This window comes from Serinus canaria, chromosome 18, assembly GCF_022539315.1.
Source record: "Serinus canaria isolate serCan28SL12 chromosome 18, serCan2020, whole genome shotgun sequence".
Classification (NCBI taxonomy): domain Eukaryota; kingdom Metazoa; phylum Chordata; class Aves; order Passeriformes; family Fringillidae; genus Serinus; species Serinus canaria.
In genome coordinates, this window is record NC_066331.1 from 6604064 (window position 1) to 6622072 (window position 18009).

At 50.8% G+C, this 18009-nt stretch overlaps 2 protein-coding genes across 5 annotated transcripts in view; both read left to right on the plus strand.

Moving 5' to 3' along the window:
* The first annotated feature begins 290 nt into the window (after positions 1 to 290).
* On the plus strand, positions 291 to 10360 carry TSEN54 (tRNA splicing endonuclease subunit 54). 2 transcript variants are annotated; one of them, XM_030232798.2, is made up of 11 exons: positions 291 to 352; positions 750 to 902; positions 1966 to 2029; positions 2171 to 2254; positions 3481 to 3579; positions 4481 to 4533; positions 4873 to 4971; positions 6073 to 6701; positions 7169 to 7229; positions 7920 to 8036; positions 9098 to 10360. In XM_030232798.2, the coding sequence occupies exons 1-11, from the start codon at positions 324 to 326 to the stop codon at positions 9246 to 9248; spliced, it is 1539 nt and encodes a 512-aa protein (XP_030088658.1). In that variant the 5' UTR covers positions 291 to 323; the 3' UTR covers positions 9249 to 10360. The 2 variants fall into 2 exon arrangements, with proteins under 2 accessions (XP_030088658.1, XP_030088659.1); XM_030232799.2 differs by lacking the exons at positions 291 to 352; positions 750 to 902 and having other exon boundaries at positions 2110 to 2254.
* Positions 10361 to 11920: 1560 nt separating this feature from the next.
* The window catches only part of LLGL2 (LLGL scribble cell polarity complex component 2), a 33335-nt gene continuing 27246 nt past the window's right edge, over positions 11921 to 18009 (plus strand). For all 3 annotated transcript variants that reach the window (XM_050981243.1, XM_050981244.1, XM_050981245.1), the window contains exon 1: positions 11921 to 12014. The gene's annotated coding sequence lies outside the window, so the exon portion shown is untranslated. The remainder of the gene's footprint in view (positions 12015 to 18009) is intronic.

Genomic DNA, 18009 nt, shown 5'->3' on the forward strand with positions numbered 1-18009 from the left:
CCCGGTCCTGTCCTTCAGCAGAGCCCATCCCTGGGTGCTCCGTCCCGTCCCGGTGCCCGGCCCTGTCCTTCAGCAGAGCCCATCCCTGGGTGTTCCGTCCCTCAGCAGAGCCCATCCCTGGGTGTTCCGTCCCGTCCCGGTGCCCGGCTCCGTCCCTCAGCAGAGCCCATCCCTGGGTGCCCCGTTCCCTCCCCGCTCCTTCTCCGTGCCCACTCCCAGCCGCTCTCAGTCCTCCGAGCCGCCAGGGGGCGCGTTGGCGGAGCCCGCCCCTCTTGGCGGCGCTCGTGCCCGGCGGCGGAAGGACGCTTGTCCGGCACGTGCCCATGGAGGCTGGCGGGTCTCGCCGCCTCAGGTGGGACGGAAGGGGGGAAAGCGGGGAGGCACCGGGGGAACCCGCGGTGAGGGGTCCGAGGAGGTGCCATGGGGAACCGCAGATACCCGCTCTACGGGAGGTCGCGGGAACACCAGGGGAGCCTGCGCTATTGGGGAGCTGGGAGGCACCGGCGGAACCCGCGGTACCGGGGAAAAGGAGCCACCGGCGGGAGCCACCGATGAGGGGGCCGGGGAGGTACCGGGGGGATCCGCGATACGGGGCCTGGAAAAGCACCGCGGGAACCCCCGGTACGGGGTTCTGGAGGGGCTACCGAAGCACGGAAGGACCGGGAGGCTCCGGGGGCACTGCCCGCGGTCCGGGCTCCCGGGGCTGGCGGCCGCTCCCCCGTCCTTCACCACCCCACTGTCGCCCGCAGCACGGCGGAGCAGCCGGAGCGTCGCCAGGCCCCGCGGAGCCCCCTCGGGCAGAAAGATTTCCTTCCTGACGGCTCAGCCCGGCAGGCCGAGAGGCTGAGGCGCTGCGGCGAGGAGCAGTGGCGGCTGCTCTGCGAGGAGCGCCCGGAGCGGCCGTAAGTCCATCCCGGGAGAGGCGCTGGGAATGGCTTTCCCCGTGGAAGGGGTGATGCCGGCGGGCAGAGCACAGCTCGGGGGTTACGGGTGCGATCGAGCTGTTGGTAGCAGGAGGTGTTGGTCAGCGCAGTAAACCCTCCGCAGTTCACTTGCACGCTCAGTGTCCGTGCTGGAGCAGCAGCAGTGCGACACAGCCTGACTGTCCCTGAAGGAGCACAGGGACATGCTGGCACACCTGTGGCTTCAGAAAGTCCCTCACAGGGCTCTTGGTTTCCACAGGCGCGTGTATAATCCTGTAGCCTTTGCAGGTAGCAGCCACTGCCTTCTTGGCATGATCCAAGTTACAGAGTGTCTTGTTGATGCTCCTGTGTGGCCTTCTGCGGATATGACCAGGTGTCAGTGCCCCTGATTTATCTGTCTTAGTGGTTTCAACAGTGCTGCCAGACTTTGGTGCTTATCACTTGGGAGATATTCACACCCACCTCTCAACACAAACCTTCTCTGCTTGGCCTGCAGGTATTAATTTTTCCCTGTAAATCCCCGTGGGTGGGGTGCAGTGATTAGAGCATGGCTTGGCAGCAGCTGAATTCTGTATGATACAGAGTCACTGAATGGTTTGTGTTGGAAGGGACCTTAAAGATCACCCCATTGGACTCCCTGCCATAGGCAAGGATACCTTCCACTAGACCAGGTTGCTCAGAGCTCCGTCCAACCTGGCAATGAATGCTTACAGGAACATGGCAGCCACAGCTTCTCTGGGCAATCTCTGTTAGTTCCTCAATATTCACATATCCTGGCTTAGGCCATGCATCTCCAGCTAGCTGCTGTAGCCTGTGGTCACGTCTCTGTGGTGCTGACTGAAGACATTTTTAACTGGTTGGTCATGATAAAGTGGTGCTGCTAGATCCAGGGGAGGATGGCTTTCTAATGCCTTGTAAAAATGTCACTTGGAAACTTCCTGCCCTTTGACACCTTCCTGAGCTTATTTTGTGTTGCTACACCAGGAACTGATTTTTTTGTAGGCCACACTAGCAGTAACAAACGAATCTTTATTCTTCTCAGGGGGAATCTGGTGAAGGCTGAGTGGAAACCAGAGCAGGGCATCGTGGAGCTGAAGTCCCCTGCGGTGAGTGCTGCAGCGTGTGCTCTGTGCCATCATCTCCTGCTGCCTCACAGATTCCCTAATTTGCTTCTTGCAATTGGAAGGGAGCCTGGATGTCAGCAGGGAACAGCCAGAACCAATCAGGGATTTGTGCTCCTGTTCCAGGGAAAGTTCTGGCACACCATGGGGTTCTCAGAACGAGGCAAACAATGTCTGCTGCCCGAGGAAGCTCTGTACCTGCTGGAGTGTGTAAGTAGGATGAGGGCACTGGGTCCTTGCTGATTGGAGGAGCTGTAACAACTGATAAACAGCTGGTTCTCAAGGAATTGTCTCTTTTAGTATGTTGCTGATGAACCTGTTTGTAACCAGGCTGTGGGTTCATACCCTGTACTCTCCAGTAGCCTCTGTGTCACTGACAGAGTGTGTTAGTTGGATCTGTGGCCAGTTTGTTCAGCTTAAGCAGAAATCTTTGGGGTTGCTGCTTGGGATTTCTTCCCAGTATATATGGCAGAAAGAAATTTAAGTGTGGCAGACAGAGTAGTGAGATCATGTTGTGTTCAGTGCTCCTCTGCTTGCAGAAGTGCTGCTTAGGGCTCAGTTGGATTTCTTTGATGTAGAGAGGGGTTTTTTTTTGGTCTCTCCACCAAAACTTGATATCAGTAGAATTGGTGCATTGATCTAAAAGGAACTTTTATCCCTCAGCAAAATAAACAGATTGTGAGCGTCTGGTGCCATGTCTTAAATCTTGGCAGCAAAGGTGGGGCTTTTTTACCCCTGGCATTCTGAGAAATAGTTTGTAAACAAATTGATAGCAATAAAATGGCTTAGTCAGATGCTGAGTACAAAATCCCCCCAAAAGCAGAAAAGACCAGTGAGATGCCCTCAGCCTATGTCATGGAAAAGGTATGGTTCCTAGGGCTTTGTTTTCTTTATGAGTAAACACCAGGAAAAAGAGGTGTATTCTAAAACAGCCTCCTGGAGGTCATTTGCTATTCCCAGGGGAAGTTACCTATGGGATCTCTGCGTGTGTAAAGGAAGTAAATGTTTCTGAGGAGGCACCAGTTGATGCCACCTGAAGCTGCTGTTCATTCCTCTACTCCAGTTCTCAGTTATGCTGGTCATAAGTGCTTTTGTCGTTGTGCTGTATCCTGAATCACTTAAATCATCAAAGTTAATTTATCTCTCCAAGCAGTGGTTATTTTATCAGCTGAGCATTTTGCTCCCAGCTGCATCTTCTGAACAGATACAGGAGCTGAGAGCTGTCAGTGGGAACTTCTTACCTGGCTGATCAAACCAGGGTATGGGGGAACTGGGTATGAGAAAGGGACTGTGAGTAGTCCAGGTGGCACATGGGGAGAGATGAATATCATGGCAGGGAGGGTGCTGGGACCAGCTGTCAGGACCAGTGGGAAAGGACAGGGTGTGAGCTTGTATAAATTTGTTGCTGTGACTCACACCACGCTTCTGCCCTGCAGGGCTCTGTCCAGCTCTTTTACAGAGATGTGCCCCTGTCAATCCAGGAAGCCTACGAGACCCTGTTGTGCCAGGAGGCAATGAGCCTGTCACATTACCAGGTGTGTTGGGACCTCCAGCTGCTGGAGGAGGATGAAGGCAGAAAGCCCAACCTCTGCCACACAAGCTCTTCCAGTGGCTGGAAACAGGGTAGGATGATCAGGGAGGGAAGTCATCTCTAGTTGTTCCCACTCACTTTCTTTCAGATGTTCAGTTCCTGTTTCCTCACCTTTGCTTTGGGTCCTAACTCTGGCATTTGCTCCTCTGCCAGTGCCACATTGTGTTCACTGTCCTGGTTTAGGGCAATTTTGGGAGAAAAACCTCTAAAGAGGTTTCTTCTAGAAAGCAAATTCAAGTGGCCCGTCCTGCAGCTGGTTTGGGAAAAAGATTTCCTTGGAGAAAAGTAGAAAAAACTGTTTATTTAACAGGCAAAGCATTCACCAGCACAAAAAATGAACAATATTAAACAATAAAACCTCTTGCCCCTCCAAAAGAGATGACAAACTCAGAAAAGTCCCCTTAGTGGGCTGTAGCTTGGCTCACTCAGTCTCTTATCCCTCTGGCACTGGAAATGCTGCAGCCCAGGCCTGGCCCAGTGGGCCACAGGTGTTCAGTCCAGACAGGTTAAACAGGTCCAAAGAAAAAGAAAACCCACAGTCCAGGGAGCTTCTCTGCCTCAGCTAGCTAAAAACCAACTAAAAGCAAAGGAGAGCTCTGTCCCACCATCTGTCTGTCCACAGATAATACAGCCCAGAAACAGGAATGTGGAACTGCACGCTTCTTCTCCCCCCACCTTCTCTCTCAGAACAAATCTTAAAGGTGCAAAACTTATTTCTGGGCTTAACAGAAGAATGGGGATACAAGCATCATAAAGTCACCCCAGGACACCACTCAGTCGTAGTGGAACTAAAGAAAATTGTGTTTAGAGCTGTCTTTTAACCTTCTGCTTTCCTTTGCTCTAAGGTGTTCAGCCACTTGAAGCAACTGGGTTATATTGTACTGAGATTCACCCCCAGGTAACCAACTTTTCCTTCCTGTGCTGCTTTCTCCTTCCTGAAGACCCTGAGACTCTCTGTACCCACTGCCTGCCCCCAGCGTATGGGGACCAGAGAAGAGGACTTTGGCCCTGCATTCCATCTCTTGGGAGGATTAAAGGCTAAAAGTGGCGCTCTACCCTTCCTTGCTCCTCCCTCCTGAGGAGGTGATTTGAACATGAAATGGGGCATGAACTGAGGGCCATCCTGGTCCCACTTGGGCATTTTCTGTGTCTTTGGTTGCTGTCTCCTGGGGGCTGAGCAGAAGGTAGTCCTCTACATCACCCTGCTCTCAGCCTCCATGTTGGTCTCTCCTTCCAGCACTGTCCTGTCTTCCTACGAGAGGCAGCTGAACTTGGAAGGTCACTGCAAGAGCTCTGGGAAGCACCATCGCAAGAGGAGGAGAAGTTCCAGCCCCCGGTAAGGATGTGGCCCAAAGCCTTCTCCCATCCTCTTCAGGCCATGTTTGCTCAGGAACAGCTGCTTTGCTGCAGTGTCCCCAGGCCCTCCTGCTGGGGGTGACCTTGTATGGCACCTTGCTCTTGGCTCTTCCCAGGCAGTGCAGCACTTTTCCTGAACACTTTGCAGTGGTCCCTTTTGTCACGTGTGTGTCATGCAGGAACTAAGAGGGGCAAATTGCCCCCAGGTGCCCCAGCTGTGGTGCTGAGATGTCCAAAGAAAAGGGTGGAGAGACCAGTGCAAAAGGAATACATGTCAGGTGCCTCCTCCTACTCTTTTTTTAGCAGGAGCACAGCTACCACAGTGCACATCTTGCATTTATCCACGTCCTCCGTTCAACTTACCTGGCAAGACTCAACAGCAGAGAGCAGACTTGTGTCCTAGGGCTTGCACATGTCTGAAACATCACCACAACCTGACAATGAGCAATTCTTCTCATAATTCTGACAGTTCCCAGGAGGTGGCGTCAGCCTTTCAGAAACGGGGAGGATGGGGCTGGAGAGTCTCTGTTGACAGTAAATCAGTGCCCGAGGAGTTGTGGGATTGTAGGAACTGGGAGATTAAACTGCTGGTCTAAGAACTGCTCCATCTTCTCTGGAATCAGGGTCTGAATCTCACCAATAAGAGGTGCTGGCAGGCAGGTTTCTGCCTGGCCTGTGCTGCTTTGGCTGAAGGCCACAGTGTTTGCATGGAGGCGTTTGGGTCACTGTCTGGGGTTTGGACCTGGCATGGCAGGTTGGGAGCATTGTCTATACAAATCAAGGCTGAGATTCTCTTGGGCGTTGAAGTCAAAACTTGTGCAGGACTTCTCAGAAGTTTAATCTGCATTTGGCATTCACTCTTTAGTTTTGCCTGCTTTTTTTTTTTTTTCTTATTTGTCTTACAAAGAAGTTGTTGTAAAGGGTTTGCAGACCTATCTGGGGGCTCTTGCCACCTTGCCTGTCCTTCCTTCAGGCTTGGCAGACTGCATTCTTCCTGTTAGCAGGGAGCAGGCAGAATTTAAAGGAAAGCAAGCTGCACCACATGCTCTCCCTGAATTTTTTACTGTTCCTTTGTCTTCAGGTTGCATGAGAAGAAACATAAAGTATATGAGGACCTTCCAGAAGCTGAAGGGACCTCCAGCAAAGATGGAGATGACTGTGGAGACTCCATTCCAGTGAATGAAAAACCCTTGTCAGTGCAGCCAAAGGAATCAGATGCTGGCAGTGCAGAGGGGGAGTCAATGCCAGTTCCTCTTGATACAGGACAAAAGGACTCTCTGAGCTTCTCCAGCAGGCAGGCTGGAGGCCACAAGGAGAGCAGCACTGGCACCCATGCACCCCGCTGGGATTTTACCACCATCACCTTTCCCAACATGGCCTCAGACGAGCCATGCACACATCTGCCTTCCCCTGACAGCAGGCTGTTGCCAGAGAACGTGCCAGGCAGGGAGGTGGATGCAGCTTCCTGGTGCACACAGATCAACCTGAAATGGGAGAAGCTGTCAGGGAAGGAGAGGAAGCAGCGGGAGAGGGAGAGCAGGTGCACTAGCAGTGTCAGTGCTGACCAGGAGGTGAGACTCTGCTCCAGCTGGCAGGAGTACAAAGCCCTCTTGGAGCAGAGGAGACAGCAGAGGCTTTGGAAGAGACCTTCACACCTCTGGGACCAAGCTGTCACACCACTGCTGCAGCCAGAAGAAGTGACCTCACCAGGTAGTGGCTCTGGGAACTTGACAGGGACCATTCTCTCCCCCCCCCAGCTCTGAGAAAGAGTGTGTGGTATGCAGCAGCAAAAGGGATGACATGGAGAAGCTGAACATCAGTTTTGGGGACAGTACTTAAAGCAGGAGAATCTTTCTATAGCCCACTCAAGTGCCAGGATAAACAAGGCCTTGGGAGGGCTTCTAATCCGTTCCCCATGTCCTGCTGTATTGCAGTCTTTTCCTGCTGGGCTGTTGGGCATGTGCAGTCAGGGCCAGCATGATGCAAAGCAACTGCAGAGTGTCTGGGCTGTGTGCTGGGAGGAGATGAGGAAGTTGAGGTCTTTGAAGTAGCCAGTGGTGACTGTGGAGCTGCCAGCCATTGTCAGAGGAGGAAGGCTCGTGGGTGGTGTGGAGTGCTTGGAGTGCCCTGGGAGGGAAATTAATGGTCTGATCCTTTCCCCTTCCTTCTCCCTCCAGCTGCGCTCCTCGAGCAGATCAGTGTGCTGCAGCCCTCCCACATCCTGGATGGAGCCTCCCGGTTAGTATCCAACCAGTCAGCTTGGAGCTTTTGGGTAGTGGGAGTGTCTTGGGACTGTCCCTGCTTGTGAGGTCTGTGAGGTGCTCCCAGCAGGAGTTTGGGAGCTGCTGCACATCCAGGGTGCCAAGAGAACCCAGTGCATGCCCCCCTAGCATCTCTAGTGAGGGGGTGACATTTCCATGTAGTAGCAGGTCCTGCAGCAACAGAGCCAGGGCTTTCCAGGCCAATTAAAACAGCAGGGTTCCTCTTTTATCCTGCCCTTCCCTCTCTGCCCCCCAGCCAGAGGTTTGATTGGATTTCACCTGTGCCTCATCCCTGGAATATGTTGCCATCCCTGCTTCAGTGGTTATGAAACCTTGGCTTTGGGTCTTTGGGTTCTGCTCCTGCCTCAGAGTGTGTGGTGCATGTGAGCAGTTCCTGCAGAGCTTTGCTCCTTTGTTAGTGCTGCTTCTTGTAAGGGTGTGGGGTAGATGTGAGCCAGGATCTTGCTCTGGTCTGACCACGGGAAAGCTCTGGAAAGTAATTAATACAGTTGAAGGGTCAGTCCTTTGAGGAGTGAAGCCTTTCAAGAGACCCAAACTAGTCAAAACTAGACCCAAACTAAAGGGAGTTTTTGCTCCCTCTTTCTCTGCTGTACCCATACCCTACAGTGTTTCTATCCCATACCTGTGTGAGTGTGTTCCCCTGCAGGCTGCAGGAGGACCCAGAGGCCATGAAGATAGACTTCAACGTGTATCAAGCAGATGCTGTGTCCAAGTTTAAGAAGACAAACCCTGGGAAGCCCCATGTCAGGATGTGTGTTCGGAGGTACTCGAATCTTGTGCTGTTTCTGAAGCTTTGCAGTTGTTGTGGAAACAAAGTCCTAATGATCTGTAAATGACCCAACATCTTGTGAGATTTACAGATCATCAGAGTGTCTCCCTTGAGGGTGGTCCTGCCCAGGATTTTTTTTCTTTCAGTTCCTCATCCTTTGTTGGAGGCTGTGGCGACAGTTGTCCCCTCTTCCCCCTGCCCTTGCATTCAACCCACACTGTTTGGTCATCTGGTTGCTGCTCATGTCTGAGTATCACAGGGAGTCAGGAGAAAGAAGCCACAGCTTTTATGCAATGCTTGTGAAATTCAGGTAGAACCCAGTGCTACGGGAGCTGAATGCTCTGTCAGTGCAGACCACTGTGGAATTCTGCAGAGATGAACCTCCCCAGAACTTGCTACAGGCTCTGAGCCATAAGTTCAGTATTTTGATCTTTGTCAAGTGTAATTTTCAAATTACTAAGAACAGAGGGTAGGTGTCCCCTTTCTGCTGGATCAAGAACTGATACTAGAACTCCATAGCTAGGTACAAAGTTCAGTTTCCGCCTTTTCTCATTTTGCTTTACTAAAACTGTCGCTCTGCTCTCTGCAGCTGTAGTAGACAGAGCAAGGAAGGTGGTAATGCAGTTTTACCAAGGTCTGTCATGAGCCAGTAGAATGATCCTTGTTGCCTAAATATTTTCAATGATGAGCAAACAGACTCTGCAGTATTAGAAGGAGGGAAAAGCAGGTCAGATGTTGCTCCCAGCAACCTAAAGATCTTCCCAGCACAAAGGCATTAAGATTGCAGTGGATTGACCATTTGCCAGTATCCCTGTGAGCCACATCTAATGAGCACAGTGTGGAGCAGTGTGCAGTTATCTTTGTTTTTGGCAAAGGATTTAACAGCTCCCAGTTCCAGGCATGCTGGGTACTCTCAGGGCTGGCAGGACTGCAGGGGAGAATCACTACCAGCTTCTCAGGCCAAAGGGAGCTGTTGTGATGGCTGGCCAGGACAACTTTGCCTCTTGTGTTTTTCTTGCTTGGAGAACAAACAGGATTTTTTTTTCTCTCTGTAGCTTTGATGAGCAGATCCCCTCCCTGCGGGCTTTGAAGCAGGTGACATATCTGAGTGGGGACGTCCCTCTGGTCTTTGCACTGGTGGATCATGGAGAAATTACCTTCTATTCACTGAAGGAGTTCAAGCTGCCCATTGATGTTTATCACTGAAGTTGCTGTCACTTGCAGAAATGGGATGGGATAAAGGGAAGAGTTTTACTCAGGAGTTGTTTTTCTGATTAATGAAATATTACAGAAAACAGCCTGTGATAACTGGAGCCTTGGGGAGTTGGCCACTTTATTGGCTGTTACATACTTCACCCACCCAGATGGCTCAGGCATAATGTGTAATTTACAGCACACCAGTCTGTTTGGCTTAGCTGGGCTTTTCTGGGCTGGAATACACACTGCTTTGTTGTTGAACCACTGGCTCTCCAGCTTTCTCACCTCATGGACCACCAGCCTGCCTTTCCTGAGTCATCTTTTGCTGACTGTAGACCATTAGAAGACACTTTGCTGGTGATCCTTTTGTCACATGTAAAGAACTACTGTGCTACCCCAGTGGAATGGTTGGAGTGTCACTAAGGTCAATCAGGGACAGAATAAGCTGATCAGTGCTGGTAGCCTGAGCCTCTGTCATTCAGCTGTGCCAAGGACCATCAGATCAGATTCTGGTCTGAAAAGGGCACAGCCATAAACTCAATCACCTGGAGGAAAGTTTTCAGACACTTGAGAGCAGGAAACTGTGCCTTGAACAAAATTTCATCAGCCAGAGGCCACAGAAAGCCGCAGAGCATTGCAGATGGCAGCTTGGCCTCCTGCAGCAGCTGTGCTGAGATGCATTTTGGCTACACAGTGTTAAGCCATGCTAAAACTTGACCCCCAGTATCAGCACACTCCATCTGGCAGTCTTACCAGGGCTGAACTGCAGCCCCTCTCTTTCAGCCCAACATCCTCTTTCCTGGCTGTGGATCCTTGTTATTTGACTTGCACGTGGGAGGTCCCTGGGTAAAGAGAAAAGCTACAAATTCCTCATGAGCTTTACAGTCTGCTCTCCACCAGGACCTCTAGGTACCAAATTTGCTTTAGCCTCTATGCCAAAAGGTGCCAGAAGGTCTGCTCAGTGGGTGGAAGTGAGCCAAGCATGGCTGTGTTTGATATCAAAGTTTGATATTTTCAGAACTGTAATAGCAACTGGTTTAGATGTGTTTTATTTGGTATTTTTAAAATTCCTTTTGGAGGTGTGGAGAAGGCTAAGCAATAAATAAATCCTTTTCCAACGATTCAAGCTCCTCCGTGTATTTCTTAATTCCCCTAGAAATGTTAAGTTAGGCAGAGGGAGACTATGGAGGCTACTGGGACCCGAGCAGCAGCAGCTGGTGAATGCCTGCTCAAGGTCATACAGCCCTGTGGCTGCGTAACCCTTGTAACCCTGCTCCTACGCCGTCTGTGCTCGGCTGCAGCCACTGCCCTGTTCCCGGGGAGGGCAGTGTGACTCAGAGCCTGGAGGTGACCCTACATCCCCGTGCAGTTCCTGTCGGTACACGACATCTCTTCCTCGTTCATCTTCCTTCTGCGTGGTCAGAGGTATCGTAGCCCAGGGTGCCGGGGCTCTGCTGCCAGCGCCCGGCTCCTGTTTCACACACACGCCCCAGTTATCAGATGCTGGAAGTCGGCGGGGCTCTCCTGAGGTGAGGGGTCTGGCGGCTCCTCCCACACTCCCTCCCCTTCCTCTTCCTTCTTCCAGCAGGGCTTTGACTCTGATAGTTTTCTCTAAAGCCGGGGTTGGCAGCCCCAGCTGCCCTCAGCGTTCTCCCAGACTGTTCTACAGATTAAAGGCAGTGGGAAGGGAGTTTCTAAGAACAGGCACAGCCAGGAAAACTCCAGCCTGACCTACAAGGCTCATGTTTGTCCTGAAATTAGGTCAAACTCATTCCTGTTGATTTCAATCAGTCTCATCTCTTTATGCCAAGGTGGAATTGTATCGATGAACTCTACGAGAGCCACCCAGTGAGTTTCACTGGGGCAGAGACTCCCTGATTCAGCACAAGACAATTACATTTTAATAACCACTGCAGAGAGGATTGAGAAACTGTGGCTACCTTGCTCAGCACTGATGCTGATGCTGCCTTAACCCACCCCAGAATAGGAGCATGATCCAGACTGATACCACTGCTCCACTTTGGCCTGTGATGCAGATCGGCTGAGCATTGCAAGAAGATGAGAGAACTGAATGTTTTATTGAAAAACATCACTTTTGGAAACGTGGGTGAAATACTGTTACTGGACCCTTGTCAGAGGTAATTTCATGCTTTTGCATGGATGCAGAGTGGACAGACCTTCACCTGCCATTGCCCTTTACATAAATACAGCTTCCTTGTCCATCTGCTGTTCCCTGCAGCAGGACACGGGGTGGCTGCTGCAGGACGGTGCAGTGGGACCTTGTATTCCTCTCTCCACCGATGGCTTCGACTTTTTGCAAAGTCTGCCTATTTTCACAGCCACAAGGCTGTGAAAGCTGGGAGCTCCCTCGTGGGGCTGGAGCCGGGAGGAAGGGCCCTGAAGTCCGGCCCCGGCTTTCCCCGCCGCCCTTTCCTGGGCCGCCTTTCGCGGCCTTTTCTCGAAGCCGGGTGCCCGCGCTCCCCGAGCCGTGCGATGCCGCTCTCTGATTGGCTACAGCGAGCGCGCTGCTGAATTATTCATGAGCGCCCTGGCTGAAAGGGAGGCGGAGCCGCGGTCCGGCCTTGTTTGCATGCGAGGCCACGCCTATACATGCGGTTTGCATAGCAGGGGCCCGCCTACTGGGCGGTCCCTCCCCAGACCTCGCCCCGCCGCGCCCCGCCCGGAGGTGCCCGCGGAGCGAGGCCGCCGCGCAGCTGAGGGGGAGCGGGCGCGGAGCGGAGCGCGGCCGGGGCGGCCTGGCCCTAGCCCCCGCAGGTGAGCGCCGCTCGCTGGGGCCGCGCGGGGAGGCGGGAGGGGCTCCCGGGAGGGGTCCCGGCAGGAGGTCCGACCGGCACGGCCCCGGCAGAGCCCGCCGGGGCGGGCCCCGCCATGCCCGCCCATGCTGGGCTGCGCGGCGGGGTCGGCAGGTGCTCGCCGGTGCCCCCGCCCCAGAGGGGGTTCACGTCGCCGGTGCCCGGGCTCTGAGCGCTCTCTGGGCCGGCCGTGTTGGGGCTGCCCACACGTGAAGCCCCGGCGTACCCGGGGACTCCAGCAGTGTCTCCCCGTGGAACTTGCGGCCGCGGCACTAAGGGCTGGTGGGGTTTTGTTTTCTACTGTGTCCGCTCCTGGGATCGCTGCGCTGTGTCTGTCCCGGCCGGAGCGCGCAGCCCCGCGGTACCGCGCGGTCGCTCCGCATCCCGGGATTCCCCGGGGGAGGTGGCGGCAGTGGCCACTCCGGGACTTCCTGCCGGGCCCTCATGCGGGTCCGGGCCGGGGCCGCTCCCGGGGGCTGCGGGTACCGCTCCCGCCCGGTCCTGCCGTCGGAGATACCCCTACCCGCAGCCCGGCCCCGCAAGTCTCCAGTGCTGCCGCTGGCTCTCAGCAGCGGGTCTTGGAGAAGACAAGAACAAGAACTGCAGTGACTCTGACTCCCTCAGGATATTCTGTTAGCATTTTCTCTCTCTCTTTTTTTTTTTTTTTTTCTTTCCTATGCCCGTATTAAATGCACCTTGTCACTATTGGTTTTCTTTCCCCTCCCCAAAGTTGTGAGAACTTGCTGAATAAAGGAGCACGTTACTTCCAGCAGGCAGCAAACAGGTGTAATAAACCGGTGAAGGAAGTTCAGCCTTTGTCTCAGGTTGCCCTTCATTGTGCCGTGGGAACAGGCTCTTGCTGGTATCTCCCCTCCTGGAGCTGAGGCTTAACCTTGGTGTTGGAGAAAGCTTTGCCTGTTTGTGTTTAGTTTTGTTGATGGTGTAGTGCAGTTGAATCAGGCTCTCGGGTCTGTGTTTCTGCAGCTAATGGCACAAAGCCGTGTGTTGGTGTGGGGGTAGTGACAGGACAGGACAGCTCCACTGAGACGGTAGAAGTAAAAGTTGTCCATTGTCATGTCTTACTTGATGGGGAATGCTGCTCTTTGTAGTCATCTGAGAGCACTTCAGTCAACTGGAATGCCTGGCTTTACCAAGTCCCAGCTGAAGCTGTGTGCCCAGAGCAGCTGCCTGGTGATCTGAGCTGTGAATCGGGAAGCTGGTGCTTCTGGCAAGTGGAATGCAAAGTGCTGGTACGGCCCAAGGCTCCTCCATGCATCCTGGCACGTTCCTTGTAGGGACAGACTGGCCCATGGAGGAGATGAGGATGATCCGTGCCAGTAGTGAGCAGTCCCTAATCCTGCTCAGTGCTGCTTCTAGCCTGTCAAGGGGCTCTATATAGTTCGTGGTATTGGAGAGGGAGAAGAGTTCTCAAATGACTTCATAGGATGGTGAAGGAACATCTTTTATTTGGTTTTGAACAAATTGCATCTGCTATAACAGCTGACCGAAGAAAAGTACAGGAGGAGTTAAACCAGTTGAGAGCCCTTTATCTTCCAGTGGCCTTCTGGTATGGTAATATAATTATTCCTGGGAATTGCTTATGGAAGAGGTGTGTCTTTTCTTGGCTGACACAGAAGCTTGAGAAATGTCAAAGAGCAAGGGAGGTTTTAAACCTATGTCTTGCAGTTAATACATGGCAATAAGAGTATGTGATACTCCCAGTAACATCATCTTTCTTTAAAATACCAAAGGAGGCACTGGTTTGGTTTCTGTGCCGAAATTGTGTGAAAACCCCAGTTCTTATATAAACGTTTCTCACAGCTGGATCTCTGTGTTGCTTTATGAAACAAATCCTTTCATGGTTTGCTCCATCGACCCACTGTTTGTAAAGTGCTGCTCCAAAGTTACAAGCCACTTTTCTGTTTGAATCACACTCCTTAGCAAAGCCTACAAAAGGTTTTGCATCATGGGCAATAATGTTGTTCAGTGCAAAGACTTTGTTCTGCTGTAGCGTTTTGAAACTTTGTGTTGTCATGCCCCCATGACAAGGAGAACACAATAGGAGTCCTAATGACACACAAGGTTTGCACAATTCCCAAATTCATTGCAGGTGGGCGGTTCCTGGTAACTCCAAGTACAAGGCTGCTGGCAGTGCATGAACTCGTCTGAGTTGTGTGATTAGTTCTCTGTTCTGTTCAAAGAGTTCTTGGAGAATCTATGTCTGATACTTTGTTTAATATTGTTTGTGTTTTAGGAGGGCAGCCACCTGCACATAGTGTTGCCACAGTCTGTTCAGTTGTTCATTACGCTGTCTGTCTCTCCGGGTTCACTGAAATTAATTCTTTTTAGAGGATCTTTTGGTTTTCCTCTCTGACTATTCTATGCAAGCTGCACATAAACACTCTGCTGTTTATGAAACTGCAAGTGGTGGGGGGTAGCATTGGCTCAACAGTTGTGTAAGGGAGATTTCTTCATGGTCTTATTAAACTGAGATTAATGTTAGAGCATCTTCTCCTGGGAAAAGGAGGTGGTGTCTTACACTTTCTCTCTGGGTACTGCAACTGCTCCTTCCCTTTCTTTAGGTCTTCTGCTTGGCTTGTGCTTTCTTCTTGAGTATCTGCCTTGGCAGTGTGTCACAGCCAAGCAGGGTGGTAGGGATGAACAGTTAAAGAATAGTTCAGGCTCGTTTCATTGATTTCAAGCTAAAATTGTTCTTAAATTTGTCCTCTCACAGTGAGTCGTGGCACCTGTAATCGATAAATCTGGTGTTAAAGTGATAGTTTGCTCAGTCTGTTGGTGTGAGATTGCTGGTGCTAAGGAAGAGCTTTTTGCTGTGCAGCTGACCCAGCCTCTGTTGTCTTGCTGCTGACTGTGTTGGTAACAGCAACAAGGCAAACTCGTGGGTGCAGGACAGAACCTGGTTCAGACAAGGCCATGGGAGTGACTGTTTGTTACAGCGGCACCAACTGCCTGGAGTTCAAACAAAGCTGCTCGATAAGGCCTCTTTTATTTTAGCAGAGTTGATAAAGTGTTATCAGCTGCATAGGTAGATGTTCTCTCTTTAAATACCTGTAAGCAGGAAGGAGTGCTGAGGAAAGAATGAGAAGGAAACCTAAATCAAGGCAGGATTTAAGATTTCTTGAGATACTTGCTGGCATTTTGAAAAGAAAGCTCTTGGACTGTATCCCATTGAAAACCTGTTCAAGCTGAGTAAAGGTTGCCAAGGAAGCACACAGATGGTACCTTGCAACTCTGCTACGTGAGCAAAATAAACTCATTATGGGTATGTTTTTGTTGTGGGGTTCACTTGAGACTGCATCCGCACTTAATACTGTCTACGTAATAAAAACTTCTGGCCTGGGCTTCCTCTTCTTGCAAGACTGGATTAACTTGTGTGATTGGGACTTACAACATTTTGGCTGGAAATTCCACTCTCATGAGAGGACATAAGCAAAAATTGCAACAAATTTCTGCACAGGGTAGTTCCTTGCCAGCCTATGCCAAGCTGATGGAGAAAATGATGGGGAGTGTCTCAGCAAGCTGTGCATGGGCAGCAAGACACATTGCTGTGTGCAGAAACAAGGAAGCCAAAGGAAAATATGGAGCTCTGGATTGGTGACACTCAGCATGAAGAACAATTAATGCTGCTCCTGGGAAGGAGCATTTGTCCTTCAGTTCAATGTGGGACATGTTCACATGCCACATCTCAGGGCATCTGAAATGAATGGAGCTGAGCAAGGAGGACAGAGTGAAATCTGGTTGTGATGTTAAAACTGCTCCTTAGCTGCTGATTGGAAACAGGATTGTCTTGCTACTCATGCTTTCATTGCCTTTCATATGAATAGTGAGGAGATTTTGCTTTGTTTCTGGATCTAATCCAATGAGGTGGAAAAAGGGACTTTACTGTATTTAGCTGAGCATTCAGGTAAGGAAGCAGCAGGAGTTTGATGTTCAGGGCACTCTGAGCTCTGCTGTCAGGTGTCCATGTCCTGAGTACCAGCAAAACTTGGTTTGGCTCAGCCTTGGGCTATTGCCTCTAAACAACTGCCCTCAATGCATCTTAAAAGAAGAGAATATTGCACATAGTTTCTGGTAAAAGACTTGTCTTTGAAAGCCTGAAGAATTGTTTCCCTGGAAAATGAGAACATTAGATACATGCAGACCTGGCATAGCTTCAGAGGCTACTGGAGAATTCCTCTCTGGCTACTGGTAGCCACAACTGTTACCAGATGGTTGTAAATGCTGACTGGCAGACAACTGCAGAGCACATGGGGCTGGAGTTTTATGTAAGACTCCAAAGGTGTGTGGGAGAGAAACTAAACTGCTAAAATGTTAATGTTCATCTGGAAGATAAGATTATACAGATTGTGGAATCTATTTCTAGAATTAGAAGAGATACGTACTTATTGTACTAAAACCAAATTTCTTCTCTTTGATAAGAGCCTTGTAAACTTGTGATAATAAATCTGACAACCTGTGCTGCTGTGGATGCTATTCCTTCTTCGTCTTTGTTCAAAACTGCTTGTCCTCTCATCCTCTCCCATACTGTGACACTCAAACGTTCTTTGGTCAGAAAGAAACTCTGATATCAGTCTATGAGAGGTCACTTTTGTAGTTTGCCTTCTCTGATCCTCTCAGCCCTTCAGGGTGATGGTTCTTCAAGTGAGTTGCTGCTCAGTTCAGAGCTACTACACTTCTTAGCCTGTTCAACAAGTTGTTGTGGGCTGGAGTGTGAATGTTGGAGCTCTTGCATAAGCAGGCTCAAACAGCATGCTTCAGGATGCCATTAATATTTTAGGATAAAACATTCTAGCAAGTTTTTAAATGTTAAGTTGTGTCTCTCTCAAAACAAGCCCCCTCTTCTTTGCTCCTAACACTGAGTTTGTCTCTGCTGGCACAGCTGAGATCTTTTGTTCTAAAGTGGGGAGGGTAATTAGTAGAGTTTCTCTGTGGGTTTACCTCGTTTAACAGGTCCAGGATATTGATTGACAGTGGGAAAGGGTGCGTCTCCTTGGCACTTTCCTTTCCTTGTCTGGCTTAGGGCAAGTTGTATGTTATACATGGGCATGATGTGCTGTCCTTTCATTGCACAGCACCTTGTCACTGCTCTGTAACTTTTGCTAACCTAAATTTCGGGTGTATCTAATAAAACAAGTCTTACAATCTGACACTATTTCTGAAATTTCAGTTGAGGTGCTAAGGTGTAGAAGGATTTACTTTCCAAGTAAACTACACTTTTAATCTTCCTCTCTTTTCTCAGGTCCTTATATGTTTGTTTCTGTGCACATTCTTCACCCTTGCCTGCGCTGGTGGCCCACAAACACAGACAGCTGCAGCTGCCCTGCTCAGAGCCAGTTTTTTTTTTTTTGTGGTAGTTGGTGCTGCCAGTGATTCTAGGTGACTGGAATGTCACGTAGAATCACTGGCAGCACCAACTACCACAAAAGTCCAGTCATGTAGATCCTAATAATCCTAGGGACTAAGTGACTCAGGTGATTGATCCTTGTGTGATCCTCTGGTCCCCTAAACCAGGGCTGCATTGCAGGTGTTTGGTGAGCTCAGAGCAGTGCTGCACAGGTGGCTGGAGATGTTGGAGTAGGAGCAGGAAAGGTAAAAGGGCAGTAGTGCAACAAAGAGGTACAAGTTCAAGCTCAGGGAGTTTCTAAAGGGAGTTCTCAAAATATGCTTGTGGAGCATCCTGTTTATCACACCATTTCCTTCTTTTGGACCTTCACAGCTGGTGCAAGGCCTTGCAAGGAACTCTTTGAAAAACAGCTCAAGCTCTTCAGGAGTGGCTGCTTTAGGTCATTATCCAAAGGCCATTGTTGCTGGCAGGAGCACAGAAGCAGCTATCCTGTTTCCAGCAGTGCTGTTCCTATCTCTGCAGGTGTGAAAGCTTGTCCCCTCAGTCACTCTCCTCCAGCCCCATTGTTTGAAGGGTTCAGGCCCCTCTGTTC

Excerpts from the sequence above, each read along its gene's own strand:
- TSEN54 (XM_030232798.2), top strand. The coding sequence starts at position 324 with ATGGAGGCTGGCGGGTCTCGCCGCCTCAG. Across the intron at positions 2,030-2,170 it reads TGGAGCTGAAGTCCCCTGCG|GGAAAGTTCTGGCACACCAT; the intron begins GTGAGTGCTGCA and ends CTCCTGTTCCAG. Across the intron at positions 8,037-9,097 it reads GTCAGGATGTGTGTTCGGAG|CTTTGATGAGCAGATCCCCT; the intron begins GTACTCGAATCT and ends TTCTCTCTGTAG.